Raw genomic sequence first — 18,221 nt, 5'->3', positions numbered from 1 at the left:
AAATTGTGTCTGTTCATTTTATTTAACGCATCTGAGTTGTATTTTTATTGACCAACGTTAACAACTTGCTCATTGCTTAAGTTTATGTTGACTTTACTGGGAGTCTTATTTAGTCTTAAATTTAGTGTATCCTGTGTGTGTGTGTGTGTGTATCTCACCTGTGAAGTTCTGTTGGTTGGCCCCCGTGAAGAGCCCAAAGGCCATGTGAGCTCCAGGGTCTCCGTAAGTATGATGGTGATGTTTCACTCTCTGTTAAAAGAAACAGTATGACAGTTTGTTCTATGTGAACATGGGTGGCAGAACTGTCAAAATGGCTGAACATTTCCAAGTCTCCTTGTAACTAGTTAACTAAAACAATTTTACAAAATGCTGGGATGTAGAGAAAGGTACAGCTGAAAAATAAAGCAAGAACCTATGAAAAACAACATTACTATTAACATGAAGACTGTGTCTTATAAGCTAATGAGAAAACACTAATTAGGTGTTGGTTATTATATTATTTATCTTTTTTTTTTAATTGTATGCCTTAATGCTCATCATCTTTTTTATTCTTCCGTGTTGTCATTGTTATTTTCCTCAATTGTGCTCTTTAAGTGCAGTATTTTTATTATACAGAGCTAAGCTGCAAATGTTTGGTGATGATGATATATATACAGTTCGCGCCAATACAAAACTGAAACTGAAAGTTTAAGACTTTTTCATACACAGATTATGTCTCTTACCCTGCAGAAATCCATTACAGCGTCTAAATGCAGCTAAAAAAAACAAAACACGACAATTTTAACTTTATAATTTACAGTTTAGGCACTCAAAATGAGTGTGACAACGCTGCTGCACGACACACCAGGATTCAAACTGAACACGTTAGTGAGTCAATTTGCGTTGAACAGGTGCATGAGCTCAGCATTAGCACATCACGCGCAGACGACAAGCGATTAATATTCGGTGGGGGTCGGGGCTAGTTGTCACACGGGAAGTTGTCACGACTCGCGAGGGTTATATATTTCAGTAACTAAAATGTTTTTTTCTCTAACAGTAGGCCTAGTTGTATACATGCGTTTTAAATGTTTATACAATTACACGAATAAATATACAGTGTTAGCCTACAATAAATTCTGTAAACAATTTCTGTCCTCAGAAATGGCCGATAAAAATCACCGTTCGATTAATTGTTTTGACATTCACTAATTGGTTTGAAAAGCCCTTTAGGCTACGCTTAAGACCGCTATTGGGGCATGTTGTCACAAACTAAATGAACTGAATTCCTGTTTTTCTTGACAAGAATGGCGGAAATGTTGGATATTGATTTTTGTAGACTTTGTTTTTCGTCTGCAATAGGCTAATACAGAAATTGCGTTTCATAAATACACTAACTTGAATAAAATTGGATGTAGCCTGGCCCTGCATAAATATCAATCATTATAATTCACATCAAAGTAGACATCTTCATTTGAGTGTGTTCTCTTTTATTGACATTTAAAACTCTTTATAATAAATAGAGATATAATATTCAAACAACACATGATTTCCCACTGTCACACGGAGATGAGTCAGTAAAGCTGGATTTCATTTTTACCAAGTGGATGAGGAAGATCTGGTTTATGCCAACAAGCACATCATCAAAACTAAAAATAGGTCTAAAACAACAGTAACAACTAATGGAGTCTTCATCAAGATAAACGGCTCCAGATTGCATTTAAATATCTAAAATAATGGGATTGTGAGTTACCGACCGTACTCCTCCGAGAGCTTCACGAGAACAAGAAGCCGATAAACACCAGTCTTACAAAAAAACAAAAACAAAACAAAAAACAGAGAAGACATACATTTCCTTTGGAGAGATTAGATGAGGTTGCTACAAAATCGGAGATGAAGGCAGCAAATTCATACTGATGTGTTTTGGAGCTTCTGGTTTTGCTAAACCAATAGAAATTGACTGCATTATGACACTAATATGAACATGTTCCAGTTCAACAAAGCTCAAAAAACAGTTTGATGTGGTTTCTGGAAACAAATCTGCTGTCATCACTGGGATGTGGTCTGGGATCAGATGCAAGATGTTACATTCAGAATATGTAAAAATAAACCACACTGAGCTTCCGTACATTTTAGGAAGATCACAAAGGCAACGATTGATCTGAAAGCAAATTAATAACTCAGATGATGATTAGTCTCGTTTCGTTGAGCAGATGGATTGTTTTTAACTGCTTGCTGTTGATTACAAGGTAGTGTCCAAATACTTTTGAGTATGTACTGTAAATCCTAAAGAGATCCTAAACTAAAACTCACACAGGTTTGTGTGGTAATTCGGCAGGTTTATGGTGCACGGACTGTCTTTGATGCCATGCAACATTCAACAGAGGAACATCCTGATTACGGGGCCCTGAATGTTGTTGTCGCGGTTCTGACATCAGTATATTTTTGATGCTACAAGCCAGTCCACGCGGGGGAAATATCTACACAGCGATGCGACTCAATGCGGTAAGCAGCAGTAGGAGGGTGTTGACTGTAGGGGGCGCCATCACTGCGACAGGGCCTGCAGGATATCTTTAACCAGCATCGTGCCGATCACCATCTTCTCACAGTTGACCGTCAGCTGAGCTCCGCCCCCTTCCTTCGTAGCGACGGTGACCAGCACGAGACAGCCGCTGCTGACCGTTTTACCTGCGAATCTGTAAACAGGAGCGGAAGGAGGAGGAGGAGGAGTACTGAGATTTCAAGAGATCACAGGCCAGAAAAACAGACAGCAAAGTAAAGTAAAGTGAAGAATGAAAGAGTTTTACATACTGAATTAATAAGCCTAAATCAAAATATACTTGCACATACGAATCTGAGAGTCCTCGAAAATACAACTAATACTCATCCTGGCGCTAAACTTAAATAAAAAATAAATAAAAAAAATAATCTAACAGATTATTAATAGTGTTTTGCAAGACATTACTATTTGTACCTTCAAAATCCATGTTTAACTCAATGTTTAACTTGCTGTTTCTTTGTGATTATTTGTGAAATTCACAGGCAATTTTTGAGTGAAAATAAGTATCGTAGTGTAGTTTGACTACCCGTTCCAATTGACACAGCTAGTATGTACTTAGTTCATCTAGAAGATCATGGAGTGTCCCATTTGTCATATTTTGGTACAGAAATGAGCTCACTTTTCACACTTGAAATAGTCCCTGGGTCATTCTAAAACCTGGGTAGACAGAATCCTGGGTTATTTTACATGCGTGTTAACTTTCTTATTTGCATATTTGCCATGTAGGTGTCACTGATTGGATGAGCACAGCATGTGATCTGTTTACATTGGGCATCCTTATATTATATATTGGACTTTTTGGACTATAAAGGTACGTATGAAATGGCACTAGTATATATATACACAGACATATGATATATTTACAAATGTATACAAAACTTTTACAAACTTGTTAGATGCAATTAATCGCAATTAATCGATTTGACAACACTAACACTCAAAGTAGCACTCAAGTAGCCAATTACATTTACTCAATTACTTTACATCACTGGTGAATCACTCCTTTACCCAGGGTTCAGAACGACATTAACACAGGGTTCAGCGCAGTGTGAAAAGCCCATATGCAACATTGCATTACTAAAGTCTTCATTTGGGACATGGCCACTGTTTTCATGCGAGTTTGAGTGTGTATTACCTGCACTCTTTATCAGAACCACAGGGTACCCTGCTCAAGTTGGCGGTGGCCGTGACTCTCTCAACGATGATGTGCTCGTTCACACATTTCTCTCCTAGCGACAACTTCTCTGAGATTTCATTCATTCCCATCAGTTTACCTGCAAAAAGACACAGAAAGCATCACTTCGTCAGATTAGCTGAATGCTAATGAAAAAATGCTAACTCTTCTGACAACCAAATAAAACAACAATTTTTAGAAATCACACTCCAGATGTGAAGGTTTTGAACAGAAGGCAGCAAAATTATGACCAAAAAAATACCAAGACCAAGCGCTGAAGAGCATTAATAGGAAATAATTCCATCTAATTAAATGAATTATGTTGTTGTTAGCTTAGCAACATTAGCAACAAAACTAAAGTCAGACTGGTCTGTCGTGCATTGACAGAGCTGCTGTCCACAATGAGTGTTTCCATTCAATCACGTTAGAGCTTAAAAGTCATTATAGATACCACATTGAAAGGTAGCAGTCTATGTAGACAGTAGACAAGAGCTTTTGTGAGCTGTGTTGAGCGTGCTGATCTCAAGAGTGTTGTGGTGGTTCAGGCTCGATCGGACGGGTTCAGTGTTTCTAAGGCACATTCCTAGTGAGATACGCAGCATGTTGTTACCTTGACATGCCATGAGAAAACGCATAGTCATGGTAACAGTCGCCAAGGCAATAACTGGAGACGTTAAGAAGAGGGACAGGCAGCTGGAGGCAAAAGCATTTACAGGAAGACAGGAAGGAGGTGTGCAGCTAACAAAAATAAATTCAGGGACTAAATTGGAAGAGGAGGTGACTGTAAATGCTATGCTAATCGGCTACATCAGAGAAACTTACCATCCAAAAGATTCTCTAACGAACAGCGTCAAAACAACCCGATGGCAGAGGAAGACATGAGTATGTTAAACTAATACGTTACAACAAATACGTTAACACTTTATGCTAAACTGACAGCCAGGTTTATGCTGAGCTGTTAGCAGCATGCTAACTAACTAGCGTGGGCTGAATTCCAATTCGCATACTATCTTTAACATAAAGTATGCTAGATTCAGTTTAGTGTGTTCAACATTGTAATATGTTAATAAAGTGTGTCAAAATGACATCTGTGCATGCTTTTGCAGTAAGAGATATCAAGGGGCAAATTTCTGGTTACCAAAAGTATGTGCTCAATGGAAGTATGCAAATTAGGATTCTGCCTTGATAAAAGCCATGAAACAAAAAAAGGGCCATACTTCATGAATAATGAACGAGAGACATAAAAAGTTTTCTCCTGACGTCAACCCTTAAAAATGTAACTGTTATTTCAAAGACACCCAAAAAAATGACAGGCATTTTGCGGAAAAGGAGCAATCGCTAAATTGAGAAAGGCTGACGTTTGCTCACCTTGCTCCTTCTTAAAGTCGTTTTCTGTCAGAAACGCCGGTGTCATGAGCTCCCCGACGGGCGGCTGGATCGTAACGAAGAATTTGCGGGTGTGAGTACTGAAAAAGAGATTGAACCAATTATTTTTACAGTAAATAAAGCTAATAGGGGATTATCACGCTTCCGGGTTTCATGGGCGGGATTTGTCAACTTTGTGCATGTCCACTTCCGACACAGTTTAACAATGGCCGAAATGAAGGCTAGATGTCACTGCTCTGTTCCACTTTGTAAATCTAACCAACAACGGCAACCTTACTTAAGTTTTCATGGATTCTTGACTGAATTGAGTATAAGAAAGAAGTAGATTAAAGCGGTTCGCCGGTATGAAGGTCTAAACTTTAAAATAAAACAAGATAACGCGTTTGTTTGCAGCCGGCACTTTAGTGAATCAGACTAATTTACCAGGGATGCCGTATAAATAAACTTAGTGTAGTCCGTCATCAGTTCGCCAGAGTGATCGGTGATTCAACGGAAGTGGCATTGCGCACAGATCACTGAATGCGGAAGTACTACGTATCAGCGTGATAGTCCCCTATTGGTATTGGAGTCAAAGAACTGATCCCAGTCATATAAATGGAGTTTAGCCAATCATAATGCAGGTAATTTGCATATAGAAATATTTTAACCCTTTCCCCACCAGCATTTTAGCCACTGCCATTTTTTCACAAAATGTCATGGCGCTAAGAATATTTAGTTGTATGAAGATCTGAATATGCAATATATCAAAATAAAGAACAGACCCTCTGCTTTAAAAAACAAAACAAAAAAAATTTTATTCTAGCTTTAAACCCTATAGCTCGTCCTATGTTGACATTTCATTCAGTAATTTGGCAGTTTTGCATTATATGCTGCTTACATATGATATCGCTTGCTTGTTTCTACATCTTCTTTGCATGTGTTACGTAAGCCAGAAAGTTACGTCAATGTCGGGGAAATAGTTAAATTCTAAATGTAAAAAACTAAGGTAACACTTTACTTAAAGGGGTGTGCATAAGACCGACATGGCACCTTCATAATCATGACATGATCTATGTTATCAGTTATTAAAGCAAATATGACATTGTTTAAGATGTATTTGTTATGTCACCTTGACATAAACCAATACATCATAACCTGTCAGTGTCTTTGTCATGGCAACTTGACATTACTAAGACAACACAACCTGTCATAAACATGACATAGCTGATTCATAATCAAACATTCTGTTTTGAATGTCATTCAGCCGTACATGTTTGAATCGGAATATATAAATAGTCTCTGATCAGACCCAGATGACGAACAGAAGAATAAACAAAAATGAGAATGGACCAGTACGTCTCGGTATGGTCATTTGATACATTTATGTACTTATAGAGTTGTAATCGCGTCCCCTTTAAAATTATGGATGTGCAACACACACACACACACAGACACACACAGACACAGGCTAAGACACAGGCATTATCATAAGTGGACATGGAAACAGAAGTGAATCATTCAGCTCCTCTTAAACACTCACCACAGCTGGAAGTTTGCTGCTTGCGTGGAATCACAAAAATCTATGCCCATGACCACAGTAACCGAATCACCTGCTGCTAACACCTCTGAAAGAACAACGCAAAGAGAACAAAAATAAACTTGAAGCTCCTGTAGAACAACTCATTCTGTGCTGGGCTGCAGACCTATCTCGGAGAACTCTCGGATCCTCATCCCGGACTGCAGCTTGGGCTCCTCGATGTGCAGGTTTTTGGTCTCGGAGTTGGTGTTGTTGGTGAATTGGATCTGGACGGCCACCATGTTGGGGTCTGGACTGAAGGGCTGCCGGCTGAAACAGTACTCGACCGCAAGACCCTCGCCCTTTATACGATGCAGGAGCTCATACATCTTTATCGAACCAGAAGGTGCAATGGTCTATTGGAAAACAGAAAAGATTTTATTTATATCAAATTAATCGAAATTTTATGTGCACTACCATTCAAAGGTTTGGGGTCAGTAAGAGGAAATTAATGCTTTTATTCAGTATTAAAAGAATTATATTACAAAAGAGTTCTATTTAAAATAAAAACTTTCTATTCATCAAAGATTCTTGAACTGTTTCCAACACTGATAATAATCAGAAATGTTTCTTGAGCGGCAAATCAGCATATTAGAATGATTTCTGAAGGATCATGTGACACAGAAGTAAGTAAGTAAGTAACTTTAGTAATAAGATTAATAGATTACGTTAATACATGAATTGCTATTAATTCAATGCGTCATTGTGTATTAATTCCTTGATAACATATTTTATACTAATACTAAAACATATTTAATAACTAATAGTGTAAATTAATGTGTTAATTACCACAATTAGTCAAAAATATGCACTTCAACTTCCAGTTGTCTGCTTTAATTAATCATTAGCTAATGATTTGTAAAGGTATCATTATGTTATGACTTTACTTGTTGGGGCACATCATTATTAACTAGTCATTTAGTAATTTGCACATGAATTTGCACTAACAATTAAGTAATTAATCATGTATTAATGCATATTAGTGTACCTGTCATATTATCTGGAAGTTGAAATACAAGGCTTTGGCTCATTCTGGCAATTAACACTATCAGTTAAAACAATGAGTTATTATGGAACCAATTGTGGAATTAATCCACAATTACATATTTAATTAATACCAATTTATGTATGAAAATATAAACCGAAATATACATTATTTTCTTGTTTTTGTTTGTTTTTTATGAAACAGCAAAGTACATGCATAGTAAATTTACTACAATTTACTATTGTATTGTGGCCCAGAACTCACTGTAGGTGCCAGAATAGAGTCGGTCAGTGACAAACCCTCTAAATCAGAAACCAGACTACTCGACATGAAGTTAACTGGAGTCACCGGAGCTGTTGCTGTGGTCGGTTCAACTGAGAGAGAGAGAGAGAGAGAGAGAGAGAGAGAGAAAGAGAGAAAGAGAGAGAGAGAGAGAGAGAGAGAGAGAAAGAGAGAGAGAGAGAGATTATATGGTTTTACATTTAAGCATTTCTAGTATTTGGTCTTGTATGTCTTACTCACAGTCATCTAGATCCAACAAAGACATTTCTTGCGTCTCCTTCTTGCTCTCTTTTTTGGATTGTTTGGGAGGTTGTTTTGATATGGGCGTCTGAGCAAAACAAGAAAAATACATGGATGAACTCTCATCTGTGCATGAAGTAGTTTGTAGAGGCGAATAACATCAATTAGCAGTTTATTAACACCTTGATTCGGTAGCATACTACTTTTAGCAATGTTTATTACCAGATAGGACAGTCAGTCACAGGTTTGACTGCTATACAGTGCACTTTCACGGGTATAAGGTTGGAAAAACACGGGTTACAGGTTGCCTGTTCACATCATTTCAAAGCCAGAACTCGAAGCGACAACATCCTTCAGTCAAAACACATATTTAGTATGTGTTTTGTGGTTTTATTTCAGCAACTTTCATTTGAATTTTTTTAATAACTACGCATAAACATTATTCTCTTAAAAATACAACCATGTACATACATGTTGTTCACATATTATGGTAGCCCCATTTGTGCTAAATATAGTGAATTTACACCTTTGCCATTAACATGTTTATAAATAACTGAAAAAAGCACGGATGTCAGTGCATGTCAAAACATCCCAAGGACCCTAAATAGCCCTTGGTCCCCAGGGGATTAATGTCTGATGTCGGGTTACACTTGAAGCAAATCATCTACACAATTATTTCGTTTTTAGGATTGTATTTAATGACCGACAATTTAGTTGTAATAATAATTTTGCCAAAGGCTTATTAGCGTTAGGCTATAGCCTGAAAGGTCAGATTTAGCCAGTGCACTGTTACAACAGTAACATTTATTTTTTCACAATGAATTTGAGTTTATGATTTTAATGTTTTTATTTTAATTTTTTTTGTGGCAGACTAAAGACTAATGACAGACTGTTGATCTTTGAATAAAAACATGTTTTGATCATATTTTGAACCAAAACCTATTGAAACAACCGCCCATCTGGTCACCCTACTAGTATCATTTTCTGAACTAGTCTAACCTTCTTCTTCCTGATGTCGGTGTCAGATTCAGACTCCTCCCCTGACTCCTCCTCCGACGACTCCTCCTCTGATTCGCTGCTCTCGGATTCGCTCTCTGACTCTGAAGCGCTTTTCTGATTCTTCACTGCTTTCCTGCCTCGTTTCCGGTCCTCGGCGCCGCTGCTCTGCTCACTGTGGGCATGATGGAGCAAAACGTGAGACATTTGGAGAAATAAACGGATCAAAACTTTAGATACTTGACGTTGGCTGGTCTAGATCTGTGGATGACGTACCTCTCTGCGCTCTCCTCCACTGGCTTCTTTGCTTTGGTCTTGTCCAGCCGTTTCTTTTTTTTCTTTTCCTCCTCCTCATCTTCCTCTTCCTCTTCAGACTCGGTCTCTTCTCCACTCTCTTCGCTCTCTGAACCGGAGGCGCTTTCATCACTGGCGCTAGCGCTATCTGACCTGCTGCCGGAGTCTGATTCTGTCGAGAGAGCCAGCATAATCAATCATATCATATAGCACTGACTGAGCTCAGTATTGTAGTGAGTTCAATTAAAATTTTCATTCAAAACAGCACGGTCAATGGAAATGTTGATACAAAAAATTAATTTAATTTTATTTACTAATGAAAAGAATTAAAATGTGTATTTTCTAGAGATGCAACACTGTATCGGTCAATAATCGGTATCGGCTGATAAAAGCAATTATTTCCACTATTGGCCGACTGTTTAAAAACAGCTGATGATCAGGGACGATTATATCCTGTCAATCAGAAAAAACGTGTTTAGTCTGCAACCCATATTGTGTGTGAAAGAAAATCTTGTGTTGGATTTAGGGCAAGTTAATGCGACAATAATGCTAAAAAAAGCAACGTTAACATAGACTATTTGATCCAATGAATCACCCGAAGTTCAAGCCAGGGTTGTCAGAACTACATTTGTTCACCAGACCAAACATTATTTGTAGCACCTCTCAACCAATAATCGCAAAGAGCTTTGTGCTGTGTTACTTGTGATTTGAAAAACAAAGTCATAGCTTTCAAATTCTGTCCTTTTTATCACGAGATGAAAAAAATAAATGGCATTTTGCATTTTTTGCTCTTGAATGTGATTATAGAGATCGCTGTTGTGCCTCAGTTCAAGTGGCGGCGCGAGTCTTTTGTTCCGCTTTAAGATAAGTTACAGCACGGAAATGCATAAACATCACAAGTTATGATGAAAGATACAGTACAACTCTTGCAATCGATTAATCAGTATTTCAACCGCTATTTTAAGTTATTTATTTGAGCATAATTATTATATCTGAAAATAAATACCAGTTGAATATAATAGCTCTGTTGTTAATTTTAACCTCTATTATTATAGTTATGTACCAAAAAAAGATTCACTGTAGTGTTTGCAGCATTATTTGGAAGAGATTTTTTTTTCCTTTAGAAAACAACGAACTATCAAAATCGGCAGATATCATTCTGAATAATCGGCTCTCGGTATCAACAGAGAAATTTTATATTAGTGCATCTCTAGTATTTTAGTATTTGCATTTTTTTTTTGCTTATTAACATATGTAGTCCTTAGCTTAGCAACATGCTAATACCAAAAAGGCATCTAAAGTATTAAAGGGCACCTATTATGCCCCTTTTTACAAGATGTAATATTGGTCTCTGGTGTCCCCAGAATGTATTTGTGAAGTTTCAGCTCAAAATACCCCACAGTTAATTTATTATAACCATTTTAAAATGTCATTTTTGGGGCCTGTTTAAAAATGAGCTGTTCTGGTGTGTACGACCTTAAATGCAAATGAGCTGCATATCACCACCCTCCCGTTGGATGAGGGGGTAACTTGATACCTATGGCAGTCGGTAAGCAGAAGGGCTGAGAGAGTGAGAGACCCGCTGAAACGGAATATATAAATAGTCTCTGATCAGACCCAGATGACAAAGAGACTCCGGAAGAATAAACACAAATGAGAATGGACCAGGACGTCTCGGTATGGTTATTTGATACATTTATGTACTTATAGAGTTGTAATCGCTTCCCCTTTGAAATTATGGATGTGCAACACACACACACATATATATTTTATCTTTAAAAATATATATATTTATAAACGTGTGGTACACACTATAGACCATTTCACAAGATGTAAACAACACCGGTCCAGAAGCACTTCCTGTTTCAGTTTTTTAACACTACATAAAAGCTGGGATAAAATACAACCAACAGAACATTTAAAACTGAATCAAAAAGTTAAACAAACATCTTTAAGATGTTTTCTTTACATGTGAAATAAAGAAAACAGTTACAAACTGAAACAGGAAGTGCTTCTGGACCAGTGTTGTTTACATCTTTTGAAATGGTCAATACAAACAAGGTTTAAATTATACACACAGACATCCTACGACGACAACAACTTTACGCATTTGTTGTTGAATTGGCTGACATCGACTGAAATTACTATTTGCTCGAAAATCATAAAATAAACATACTGGAGGTGACGGTGGATCGCAAAGAGTAGACGACGATCCACACTTGAGGATTAACTTTGAAGCAAGACCTGCTTTGAATTTACTCTCGTTCACAAAACAGTCAGTCAGAAAATGATTCGCTCAAACATAAACTTATTTACGAAGGAAAGGCGCCACTTAAACTTACAAAATACAATACATCCACTGTGTTTTCAGAGGCTCTGATGTCGGAAATAAGTGAAAACTACAATGTATGTCATTATTACATCCCATCCCACAACAGAACACTTATGTTTCCAGGAGACATTATCGGCTGTCGTTGAAACAATGGAGGATGGTGTACAGATCACCGAGGGCGGGGTCTATGCCACAACCACACTGTCAATCAAACCCCTTGCTCAATTCTACGTCACAAAGCGCTGAATCTTAGAACAGCTCTTTCTGAGACAGTGCTTATGATTTATTGAGATTGTAAAAAAAAAAAAAAAAAAAAAACACTGGGTGGATTTTTATCATTCTAGGGAGGTTTTGCTCACACACTGCCAACACACATTTATGTTCAAACACCATGTAAAAGTGTATTTTCCATTAAGACATTAGCTTAGCAACATGCTAATATCAGACTCTATTGAAATCTATTGGTTATCAGTTTTATATATTATAGCCAAGTGCCCATTAATGCAGTTATAAAGACCATATTAATATATATTTTGTTCACACAGTTACCACTATCTGCTGATTCGGTCGGGCCAGATTCTCCGTCAGAGTCCGAGTAGAATGGTTTCTCCACTTTCTTCTCCTTACGATCCTTCCGGCTTGTGCATTTGCTCCAATCTGGAATCTGCAAAAGAAATCCCAAAACACCATAAAAACTAGCTAAAATATCCTAATCAGAGAGAGAGAGAGAGAGAGAGAGAGAGAGAGAGATTCATATAACGGCCATGAATGCCTCTTTACAAGCATCAAATGTCTTTGTCTACACTCATACATTAATATAATTAAGCTTCTTTAGACCTGCATCCCTCTCCGCTCAGCATTTGGTGTCTACAGCAGGGAAGGTTGTGCATTCATGGCCACTTTCATTCTTGTTCTGTACTATAACACGTATAATTAAAGAAATCACATCCTTAAAAAAAGACCCCCAAAGACCTCCAGCACTGATTTACCCAAGACTAGTTTGACTTTAAACTAGAATCAGCATGCTTTAGCATAAATTAGCGATTAGCGACTAGCATCAGTGCTGTAGGCCATTTCTGAGATGTTTTTTTGAGGATTCTGGTCTTTAATTGTAGAGCAAGGGCTGAGGAAAGGGAAAGGCTGATCTAACACAGTACAGACGCTACGCTAGGCTGGTGGCAAAAGCTCTTTGGGTCTGACGCTAAGGGTGACTGACAGACTCACGCTGGTTAAAGTGGTGACTCTTTCGAGCAGCCTAATAACCTGGCAAACAGGAAAGAATAAAAAGAAACGCAAGAATGATGCTGTGAGATGGCCAGAAGAAGAGGAAAGAAAAGAACAGAACAGAAAACAAAGAAAAAGATTTTAAAAAGTACACACAAGGAGTCAGGTTGCACTTGTCAACAGATTAGCAGATTTAGCACGTATATATTTGGATGCGTTTCACATCCATATTTCGCAAACAGCTTCAGTCAAAGCAACTGAAAGTGTTAAGGCCCGTTCACACCAAGGACCATAACTATAAAGTTTCATAGGTATAACAATAAAAACACATTGCGATATCATTGGAGTCACTTTCAGGACTATTTTATTCCAGATGATGAACGATGGTAACATTGACAGCCAATCAGAGTCTAAAGAGCGCGAAAGCTGCAAACGACGTAAGCAGTGCGCGCGCTTAAGACATTATCGTCCATTGGTGTGGACACTGATATAATTATCATTATACTTATAGTTCTTGGTAAGAATGGGCATTTAGGGGGAATTCACTAATAATAGTATTATTTACATCCATCTGAACTGTTTTAGCATTCAATTTACAATGCAAATTATGCAAATTTGGTAACAACGTAAACACGCCCACAAATTTAGTGATGAAAGCAATTTGCACAATTCACAATCTTTTGAATAGTTGCTATGGGTGGTAACAAATGCAGCAGATTACCATTAAAACGCATACTTTACCAGGACGGTCAACCCAATCTCACAGGAAAACTTAACTATTTTACAAAGTGGCGATTTCATATGAATTTGTACCATGTGATTGCGTATGAATCGTAAAAAGTCCTCCCGTAACCCCACTCCTAAACCGCCACTGGGGAGTAAGCACACAAGAATGTATGAATTCATACAAATTGATAGCCAAAATGTAAAATAGTTACAAATTGCCATGAGATTGTGTTGGGACGGATATCTGTTATTCAGACACCTGAAACGTCACTGTTTGAATAAGAAAAAGGTATTTGCGTTGAAATATGGCTTGCCAAAGTGGCTGTTTAGTGAATTCACCCCTTTGTTTAGAGTTTTCAGAAGGTCTCTAATCATATACTCAATATGTCAATAACAAATCTGTATTAGGATGAAGTTTTAATGCTTTGCTGAGCATTTGGTGTCACAGTAATGGAAGTGCAACATTAATATGAAGGTTTTGTGATGTGATGGTTTGCAAGGCAGAAAATGAGGTCAGCAGATTTCAGACTGAGATGCAAAAACACACACTTTAGTACAGTAAGGTCGAGCTGGGTGGCCCGACTACAGAGAGGACAGAGAGAGAGAGAAGCCACTGCACTCTTGTGAGCACCTCTCTCCAGTCTCCCAGGAGACCGATTCGGCCCTCACTGCTGTCTATGACCTCCTCCTGCTGCACAATATGGTGGGCGGGAACATAAAGAGACAGACAGACTGTCAAAAAGAGGATGTGGATGAACACTGGAGGGGATATTACCAATAACACACTCATCTATTAGATGAGAAATCTGCTGTGAGTGATGAGTGCTTTATGAAATAACAAAGATGATTATGCTGACAAAAACCTGAAGCTGGATTCAAGACCCTGACTGATCGGTGTGTGGTGCAGACCTCATGCATATGCAGATTTGATCATGGAATATTAATCAGGAAGTGACATGTGGGTGTGTCTGTTCTAGAACTCTCAGTGATTGAAATGGAAAATTCTAGAACTGCGCAATTCTAGTTTTTTAAACCATTCGGACAAAGAATTCCAGAATGTAGTTTTTTGCTCGAAGGAATGTAGGAGCTCTATTAAGATTTACACGCAGTTAATAGAGTGCAACAATGATCAACAACTTTTTCAGTGGAATGGGTTCCGGAAGTTTTTGTCCCATTAATGTTTCTCAAAGAGATATTTTTAAAGGGTTAGTTCACCCAAAAATGAAAATTCTGTCAGTATTTACTCACCCTCATGTTGTTCCAACCCCGTAAGACCTTCGTTCATCTTCAGAACACAAATTAAGATATTTTTGATGAAATCTGAGAGCTGGATCACTCATCCAGACTAGTCCATAGGCTTCTTGAGGGATTGAAACTTGCCGGCCCCGAAAAGTTATTAAAGACATCGTTAAAATAGTCCAAGTGACTACAGGGGCTCAATCTTAACTTTATCAAGCAACGAGAACACTTTTTGTGCGCAAAAACAAACATAAATAACGACTTTATTTCAACTATTCACTTCCCTCTTTTTGCGCCTCTAGTCAGTTAAACTAGTGTAATTGCATGTGATTTGTTGTTGTACGTCCCACGCATCACACACGACCAGCATCGGCCAATAGTGAGCCTACGTGTGACGTAGCTCTACGCAATTACGCTAGTTTAACTGACTAGAGGCGGCAAAGAGAAGGAAGTGAATAGATTGAGCCACTTTAGTCACTTGGACTATTTTAACAATGTCTTTAATAACTTTTTGAGGACGGCAAGTTTCAATCCCTCAAGAAGCCTATGGACTAGTATGGAGGAGTGATCCAGCTCTCAGATTTCATCAAATATATCTTAATTCATGTTCCGAAGATGAACGAAGGTCTTACGGGGTTGGAACAACATGAGGGTGAGTAAATACTGACAGAATTTAAATTTTTTGGGTGAACTATCCCTTTAAGAATAGTTATAAGCCATGAATTAAACCAACCAGCTACGAGGTAAATCACAACATTACAAACATTTCCAAATTTTTACTTCCGGAACCCGAATTTTTCGAAAATTATTATCGACACATCAACCAATAGGGTTGCAGGATGAGTAGCTCCGACCCAATTGAAATGCACAGTGTGTGATTAATGCGTTATGAAGGTGGAGTTATGCTAATGAGCGAGGAGAGTGAGCGATATAAAAGTGATTGAGAGTAGCATGTTTTTTTTTTTGTTAGCGCTTTGGGGTGATTCTTTGGGAGGTCTTGCATGTTGGAGCTCCCTCTGGTGGTCTGTAGGAGAAGCACCCCTGCGCCCTCTGGCCCTGCCTCTGTCAGAACTGTTCTCCCTGCACACACAGAATCCTTCACCTCCACGTTGCGCACGGACGGGTCAGGCGCAGATTCGGGCCAGTCGGGCAGCTCCTGGTATCCGCCGGCTTTAGCGTTCAGCAGATGAGACAGTGATCCCAGCTGGAAGTGATCTCTGTCTGCAAAGACATGAAGAAAAATCACATTAATGTCTCAATTGTCTCCTGTTCCCCAGAATTTTCTTCTGAGGGTCCAAAGAGATTCAAAAGAGATGTCTCAAACTGTGCTGAGATTACATATGAGCTCAAATATCTAGCTTTCAACTCTTTATGTAGTCATTTAAAGAGAAATATCTGAGACAAACTTGATAGTGAACAATGAAATATGGGTTCGGCGATACCTTTAAATGGAGACTCCAGGACGGGGGCGGGCTTGAGCGCAAGGAAAAGCTTCTTGGCATATTTGCTGAGAGCCCCGCTCTTATCGGTGGGAACAATTAGTTGGCGGATGAAGCGGGCACGATCTCTGATGTCATAGTTTTGATCATATTTCGCCAGGTTCAGTACATACTGCGTCAACAGTTTAGTCTGAAAGACGGAAAAGAAAAGGAAAAAAGTCTCAAGAGTTTCATGCCTGAAGGCAATGTTACATGTGTGAGTCTAAATGATCTGACACGCAGACAGGAATTGTCTCGCTTGATTAAACAATGACTCCCGTTGTGTCTCTCCAGCTTTCATCCAGACTGATGCTCTGACGCAGGGTTATTATAGTGTACTGAAACCATAAATACACATTTCCGTTACTTGAAATAAAATAAACATTAACTGAAATAAAATAAAATTAAAATTATTTCAAGTGGAAACCATCCAACTGCTCTAAAATATAAACACTTATAGAGCATCAGGGTAAAAAAAAAACATGTTTTGTATGGATTGATGATGCATTGAAAAAGTTAAATAGTTTACTTTTAAGCAAGTGTCCTGCACAATTACTGTTCATTTAAAATCTATAATTTATAACATTATTATAAAAAAACTACCTGGAACACTGAAAAAAAAGCATTTATTTCAATTTCTAACACTTTACCATGAGATATAAAGCATAAAATCCTTTAGGATTTGTTTTGTGCATTATTGTGAGACTCCATATCCTATCTATACTTTAGAGAATAAAAAAAATCCATAATATTTTAGAGAATTAAAAAAAATCCATAACATTTTAGATAAAATACACATTTTAGTCACGTACCCATGTTCAATTCAGGGGTTTCCAGAAAGCTCAGACTATCCAGTCCCTCCAGGATTTCACAATTTTTTTTTGTGATTTTTGCGATCAAAATGACTGATTTTGTGGTGGTAATTTCCAAAAATTTGTGAAAAAATTTGCGATTTATATATAACATTTACCATAATAGTATTCAGTCCTTCCAGAAAAACGCAGTTTTTTTTTGTGATTGTTGCGGGCAAAAATTGATTGATTACGCGGCCCGTTTTCTTTAAAAATGCGATGGAATATGCTGGATATTTATGCAATTTTATGCGATGAAATTGCAGGAATTTGCAAAAATTGAGGGAACTTGCAAAAATTGCGGTTTGATGAAAAAGAGAGAAAAAAGTGATTCCTCCAACATCCTGTTCTCACTAGGCTAATGTAAGAGTTATTTCTTATTACTTCCTTTGATAAGCAAGCATACTACATCATAGAAAGTGCTGGGAATATTTCATTTCTCATCTTGTTTTATTTCAGACTGTAACGAGTGTAAATAAGGTGTGGCCCCTTTAAGAGATGCGCGCTCCCTGTTGAACTCTCTGCAGTGTCTCAAACACCCCATGTGTGCGGGTAATTTCTGTTTGATGCTACTTCTTTTATCTTATGTTGTTTATTAAGTAACGATGTGACGGTAGAACGTGTGACAGACAGTTACGAGTTCGATTTGTGAGATGTCAATCGCCTCCGTGAGTCTGTCTGGCGTCGTGTAATTGCGTCACTTCATAACGTTCCCATGGAAACAGGGGGAAATGGCTGCTCTTGTGTGAAGCAAACGTAAAATTTTTCAACTTTCTGGTAAGATACATGTGACTTTTTTTGCAACGAAAATGCGAGGATTATGAAATTATGCAAACCCCGCATATTTTGCACGGAAATCGGAAATTTATGTGACGAAAGTGCGACGTATTTGAAAAAATGCGGCCCCCGCATAAATATGCGGA

The 18,221-nt window shown here is 38.0% G+C and overlaps 1 protein-coding gene across 8 annotated transcripts in view; it reads right to left on the bottom strand.

The window, feature by feature from the left end:
- Nucleotides 1–2,381: 2,381 nt before the first annotated feature.
- ap3b2 (adaptor related protein complex 3 subunit beta 2) overlaps nucleotides 2,382–18,221 on the bottom strand; it is a 45,786-nt gene continuing 29,946 nt past the window's right edge. For 3 of the 8 annotated variants that reach the window (XM_089127454.1, XM_089127456.1, XM_039669537.2), the window contains exons 16-28: nucleotides 16,412–16,598; nucleotides 16,072–16,190; nucleotides 13,005–13,043; nucleotides 12,330–12,444; nucleotides 9,431–9,620; nucleotides 9,158–9,329; nucleotides 8,159–8,246; nucleotides 7,901–8,010; nucleotides 6,779–7,007; nucleotides 6,616–6,700; nucleotides 5,079–5,176; nucleotides 3,672–3,810; nucleotides 2,382–2,708 (exon numbers count right to left, since the gene is read on the bottom strand). In XM_089127454.1, the coding sequence (XP_088983580.1) occupies nucleotides 2,522–2,708; nucleotides 3,672–3,810; nucleotides 5,079–5,176; nucleotides 6,616–6,700; nucleotides 6,779–7,007; nucleotides 7,901–8,010; nucleotides 8,159–8,246; nucleotides 9,158–9,329; nucleotides 9,431–9,620; nucleotides 12,330–12,444; nucleotides 13,005–13,043; nucleotides 16,072–16,190; nucleotides 16,412–16,598 (1,758 nt within the window). In that variant the 3' untranslated portion in view covers nucleotides 2,382–2,521. The remainder of the gene's footprint in view (nucleotides 2,709–3,671; nucleotides 3,811–5,078; nucleotides 5,177–6,615; nucleotides 6,701–6,778; nucleotides 7,008–7,900; nucleotides 8,011–8,158; nucleotides 8,247–9,157; nucleotides 9,330–9,430; nucleotides 9,621–12,329; nucleotides 12,445–13,004; nucleotides 13,044–16,071; nucleotides 16,191–16,411; nucleotides 16,599–18,221) is intronic. The other 5 variants (XM_039669543.2, XM_039669540.2, XM_089127455.1 and 2 more) reach the window with 3 other exon arrangements.

This window comes from Pimephales promelas, chromosome 25 (genome assembly GCF_988280905.1).
Source record: "Pimephales promelas chromosome 25, fPimPro1.hap1.1, whole genome shotgun sequence".
NCBI lineage: Eukaryota > Metazoa > Chordata > Actinopteri > Cypriniformes > Leuciscidae > Pimephales > Pimephales promelas.
The sequence above is the reverse complement of the archived record's forward strand: the minus strand, read 5'-3'. Positions and strand labels throughout refer to the sequence as shown.